The following is a 5732-nucleotide window of genomic DNA, read 5'->3' as shown; positions in this document are numbered from 1 at the left end:
TCCAGTCGTCCAGGACCTCCCCTGTTAAATGGACTAAGCCTCAGGGAATTTCTTTTCATTCAAATCTTAGCTTATGTTCAACGCTAAAAGCCACAGACACTGCACCTCCAGTATGTAACAAAATCATTCCAAATTCTCAATAAGCACTATACCAGTGGCAAGCAGGTATGATCAGATTATGCTCCCAAGAACACAATAATGTCTGCTGAGCAGAAAGGGATAAAAATCACAGACCTCTGTGGAACTATATCAGAGACAGTCATGAGAACATAGGAGCAATGTGACAATAAAGTCACAAAACAAAATCCAAGCCAGAAGCCACAGGTGGTTTAGCAAAACCTTTTTAATCAGTTATATCAAATAATGCTGGCAGCCTTTAATATAACAGTATGAGCACTTGATTGCTACCCATGGCTAGAAAATCATAATTATTCTTACAGTCTCTACCCAAAGGTAAGCACTTGATTGCTATCCGTGGCCAGAAAATCATAATTATTCTTACAGTCTCTACCCAAAGGTAAGCAATTGATTGCTATCCATGGCTAGAAAATCGTAATTATTCTTATAGTCTCTACCCAATAAAGCAGTGCACTTCAGATGATATCAAAAGTTGTTTCATCACAATTTCTGAATACCCTCACCTAAAAAGGAAAGCTTAGAAAGAAGTCAATAACCGATGAGGTCAGTAACAACAGACTACTAGGACCCCTGGCTCAAGAAACAACCACCACATTTGCGAGAAGTCGGTCTGTTGTAGAAAGGTATTGATAAGATGCCATTCTAAGATCAAATGAAATTATTTAGCTACAAAAAATATGCACAAGTAATAAACTGTGATTCTCCATCTATCTAATGCAATCTGTTTAAAAAAAAAAAAATCATTTTGACAGCTCTATATATTAGAAATACTGCACCTCTTCCAAGGAAAAGTTGTACACACAATATTATTTAATGCTGATAAATGCTTGACTTTCTTGCGGAACAGAAGCAATGTGGTTTAACCTCAAAGTCTATTGTCCAAAACAGCTCCATAATCCAGGAAGGAAAAAAATTTTGCATCAGTTACCTCACAGTCAGACTAAATGACCTTTTCTACTACCAATACCCTCATTTTTATTTCAATTTCTTATAGATATTCTGTACAAATGAAGGCAATAAGAGAAAACTATGGTTTGTAAAACTGGTAAAAACAAAAAAACTTGCATTTGGTGGTGATAAGGTAAAGGGAAAGAACTGAAGGTTCTTTTCTGCTTCAACACTGACTGAACTTTTTTTTTCCTTTCATACATCTCCAGTGACTTCCAGCTTTTAACAAGCACACAGTCCAACTCAAAACCGTAACACAACCATGCATATGTTTGTATGAATTACAGGAAAAGATGAGCGTATCTGTCCGTTTTCTTGCTGTGCAGGTAGGAATTATTTTGTTTCACCCTTACTGCGGTCATTGTTGAGGCTTTGCAGTAAAGCACCAATTTAAGGAAGACAGGACACTGCAGGCATTTAGCCCCTGTTAAGCTTGGCGCCAGCCTTACCAGCTTTTTGAAGCTTCATACTTAATTCAATTAAAAATGTTTTAAACTTAAACTGAGCTCAGGCCTTACATTTTGAACTATGCAGAAATGGATACTTACCCCAACTCTGTCATGCCATCAACAAATTCCTTTTTACTGAATTCACATTGAGTAGCTGCCCTGAACTTCCATGCTACAACCAGAACACTGATACTGGCTGGGTCCAGGCTTAAATCATCACAGAACTGTTGAATCCCATCAATGCCAATTTTATTTTCATCTTGTGGGTCTGCAGTTCAAAATACAGAGAGGAGAATTGTAATTATTTACAAAAAAATATTTACAAATAATCATCTGCACAGCTTTGACCTGCGTAACACAGGTCTTCATTTTTTCATAAGCTTCACAAATGTCTTCACTTGAAATCTAGTTAATTTTAGAAGTACCTTGAAGAGTATCTGTAAATAGATTAAGTATTTTGCAATTTTTTCCTAAATTCATCAGCTAACGTCAATGAAATAGTTCTGTCTTCTCTCCACAATGCTCTATGAAGGATCTGAATTAACTGAGGAAATGACTGACTACATCTAGAAACAGTAAGGCTGATAAACACATCAAAATGTACAATATATTTATTGGTTAGCATGTATTAAACTTTAAAAGGAAAACAAAACAAAAAACAAACAACAACCAAAAAACCCCAACAAAAACACACCTACCAAGTGAGCCCACAGATTTTTTCCTGATAGGGATATATGATAATCCACTATAACTGTTTAAAGACCACAATTAACTCAAACATTTTTGGTTTTTAATTATAAGTCAGGGAAATCACCAAAACATTGCTCAAACAATGCCTTAGCATAACAGGGTCTTAAGCTAAATAATACAACTTAGGAAATACTATGTTTCAGCAGTACTAAGTTTACTACCTTTTTGGATGTCAGAAGCACACTTCGTAACTACCCATGTCAGGGTAGATGTCATTGCAACACTTCTGTAACTGTAACAAAATTCTCTCTCAAAAAAACAACCAACCAACCAAAACCCCCTGCATATAAACTCAAACAATTGGAGGGGAAAAAACCCCAAACCACCACCAACAAGAAAATAACACCTTTAGTTTTCAAAGCTTGACAGTTTACAAAACTGTCTTTCCCAGCTTTTGATAGGAAAACATTTCAGTATTTTAAGTTGGGCTATGTAGAAAAGTATCCCCCAAGTAAGTTTAAGATTAACTCCTTAAACTGCTAAGATTTTAAATCATGCTATTTTTTAAGTCCTCATCCAATGAGTTGATAAAAAAAAATTTAAAAATTAAGTCTAAAGAAAACTTCTTTTTTTTTGGGTGTTAAGCCAAGAGCTCTTCCACTTTTTCAGCCAATACAGTGGAATAAATGCTAAAATGCAGCAACAAAGTTAATTTAGCAAGCAAAGATTTATATAAATTAAACAAAGAATTACACCCATGGTATAATTCAGGGTCCTTTGAGCAGGAATAACAAGTAAATATCTCTATTCTATTATATGACAGATCTAGTTCTAAGACATATAAAATGCATTTCTTGTATATTTGGGGAGTAATTGAAGAACTGAAGGCAAGAAGTGCACTAGTGTTTGAATCAGTGGAAAAATTCTGATGGGTTTCAACAAGGACTGGTTCATCCTTATCATGTTTCACGTCATCCAGGTAACTAGGAACAAAAATGAAATTGTTGTTTTGATAGAGTCGCTGGATAAACAGATAGGAAAACTAACACAAAGACAGCACAGAAAATGAAAGACCTCTCATCTCAAATTTCAAATACAGCATAATGTACGCCGTATTCTACAGGCCCTGCAGGACAAAGGAATTCCTTGTTGTTGCAAGGCCAATGACTCAGGTTTAAGCCACATATGAAAAAAGGAAAGGTGCTTAACCAAACCTTTTATTGTTTTCTCTCAAATCTTGTGAAGGTTTTGTTCAAGTTTACAGCTTTACTTAAGTGTTAAAGTTCTAGAAGTGCAAAGGTGTGCTGCTAACCAAAACACAGACATAAAACTGACTTTCTTTCACAAAAGCCAAGTGGTGCAGTTCACCAGTGTTAGAAAATGATGAATAATAAATAACATTTGTGACTTTTTTTTCATTTTAGATAATCTTAGTAGCATTTATGAATTTGTATACATTTTTGACCCAGCAATCTCTAAGACTGACATGCAAGGAGCAAGCAAAAGATTTAGATATGTATATATATGTTATATATATTTCTATATATATATAAAACAAATCAAAAAAGTGATTCTCTAGTTAAGATTTTTTTTCTTCACAAAGGAAATGCTGTAGTGTTGCTGATTCTTTGTCCCTACACAATTCATTACCGCGTAACAATGAAATATGGAAGAATGTCTATACTTAAAACACATTATGTAAAGAGTAACAAAAAAAGGTGGAAACAGTACCATAAGAACAGGATAAACAAACAATATACAAAGCATGCCATATACTGCAATTAGAAAAGTACATAAAATCGTAGTTGAGTAACTGTTAAGAGTTCATTTTTTACAACACGAGATGTATGGATCTCAGCAGGGGCTGGTAATGATTCTAGCCCGCTCTGCTCTGACATGTAACGAACAACGCACACATTTGTGTCAGACGGCCACATTTCAGAAAGCACTGTTACCTGGATCACGTACATTCTTATATTTACATGACTACCTTTTCCTTTTATTTTTTCTGTTCTTTTTAACAATGCTGTAAAATAAAAATGAATGGAAAAGAAACAACTCTGCCTTTAATCCACTTTTCTGTGGTTTTCCCTCCAAGCCTCTTTGAACAAGCACATCACTTTTGCTGTAATATGCCAGCACAAAGAATAAATTAAGCATGGAGTTTCCATGAGTAGTTTTTGAGTTTTCTTATTTGACTGTTTTGTCAGACTCCTAGCTGTGATGTTAGCTGAAACGTTTTTGATTTTAATTTATAGAAATACTACTATCTTTGAACAAAATTACTCTCCCAAATATTAGTATAAGAATCATACGTATTATTTTGCTACACAAAGTGCATTGTACGTATGCTTAATAACAGCCACTGGCAATAAACCAAATAAGTTGCATAATAAGCTTTACTCTCCTTTCCACGTAGCTGACACTACTTCCTCATGATAGGTTTAATTTCCTATTGTGAATTTACTTTAAACTCTACAGGAATATCTACAGAAGTTGTGTACCGAACATTAAGAGCGTTTTAAACCTTTTTCATTCTTATCTCAATACCGCAAACACAGACTGAGAAGCAAAAGCTAGCAATCTTTCCTTAAAAGTCCTTGAGAATGGCAGAGGGAAAAGCAGAAACACCACCCAAACAAAATAATTAGGAAAAAAACAAAACCCACAACAAAAAAACAAGCCTTACCTTTGTATCGATTATACAATTGTTCTAATTTCTTCTTGTCTACTGAATTTTTCATGGATTCTTTGTAGTACAAGTCTGGGTTCTGGAAGTAGTTGTCTGTTGCCACTTCTAGTTTCCATTCATTCTGCATTAAGCAGTATATAGCAGTCCGTTCACCAGCCTGGGTAAATGCCATAAACTGGCGGACCTTGTCCTTCTGAGACGATTTAAGCTTATGCTTTGGGATGCAAAAGAAGCAGGAAAGCCAATGAAGCTAATCCAGAGGTTTGTTTCAGCATTCTACTACTAACGCCTATCTTTAAAAGGTTTTAGTTTTCTTGTTGATGAGAACTTTCACTTCAGAATTAGAGGAAGACAAAGCCTTGTTCTTCTGCAGTTAAAAAGACAGCATTTTCTTCTGAAAATTGAAATGACAGCATCTATATATACATTCTAGCAGCACATATTCTCGCAATAATAAATTTGTATTTCTGCTTTATTGCTCACATATGCACAAGTTTCTCTGTTCTGTAACAGCAGTAAATACAAGTTTCATCATATAACAATATGGTCGTCTTCTGAAAATATGCCTAGTGGTTATACAAACAATAAATTACAAAGGCACAACTTATAAATTCTCAGATTCCGTGTAAGTCCTTCATACAGGGAGAAAATCTGCTCAACGGTTTTCCTAATATTTTCCTAGCAACAATGACCAATGCAAAGTTTAATCATTTTAAGTGATCAGCTGAAAAAGGCAGAAGCATTTCTCACATTTTTACGTTAGAAACCATTGCCAAGAGAAGACATAAGACAACAAGAAAACAGATAAATCAGAC

The 5732-nt window shown here is 34.8% G+C and overlaps 1 protein-coding gene across 1 annotated transcript; it reads right to left on the bottom strand.

Annotated features, from left to right (window-relative positions):
* Window positions 1-1630: 1630 nt before the first annotated feature.
* LOC104069435 (DCN1-like protein 2) lies at window positions 1631-5134 on the bottom strand. Its single transcript, XM_009586181.1, has 2 exons — window positions 4915-5134; window positions 1631-1803 (listed from the first exon to the last, which is right to left on the bottom strand). The coding sequence occupies exons 1-2, from the start codon at window positions 5087-5089 to the stop codon at window positions 1631-1633; spliced, it is 348 nt and encodes a 115-aa protein (XP_009584476.1). The 5' UTR covers window positions 5090-5134.
* Window positions 5135-5732: the final 598 nt, after the last annotated feature.

Source organism: Fulmarus glacialis, unplaced genomic scaffold (genome assembly GCF_000690835.1).
Source record: "Fulmarus glacialis isolate BGI_N327 unplaced genomic scaffold, ASM69083v1 scaffold37349, whole genome shotgun sequence".
NCBI lineage: Eukaryota > Metazoa > Chordata > Aves > Procellariiformes > Procellariidae > Fulmarus > Fulmarus glacialis.
This window is presented reverse-complemented; position numbering and strand designations above follow the sequence as displayed.

Coding starts and splice junctions, on each gene's coding strand:
- LOC104069435 (XM_009586181.1), bottom strand. CDS start 5,089: ATGGCATTTACCCAGGCTGGTGAACGGACTGCTATATACTGCTTAATG. Junction 1,804..4,914: donor ATTGTATAATCGATACAAAG/GTAAGGCTTGTT, acceptor TTTGAACTGCAG/ACCCACAAGATGAAAATAAA.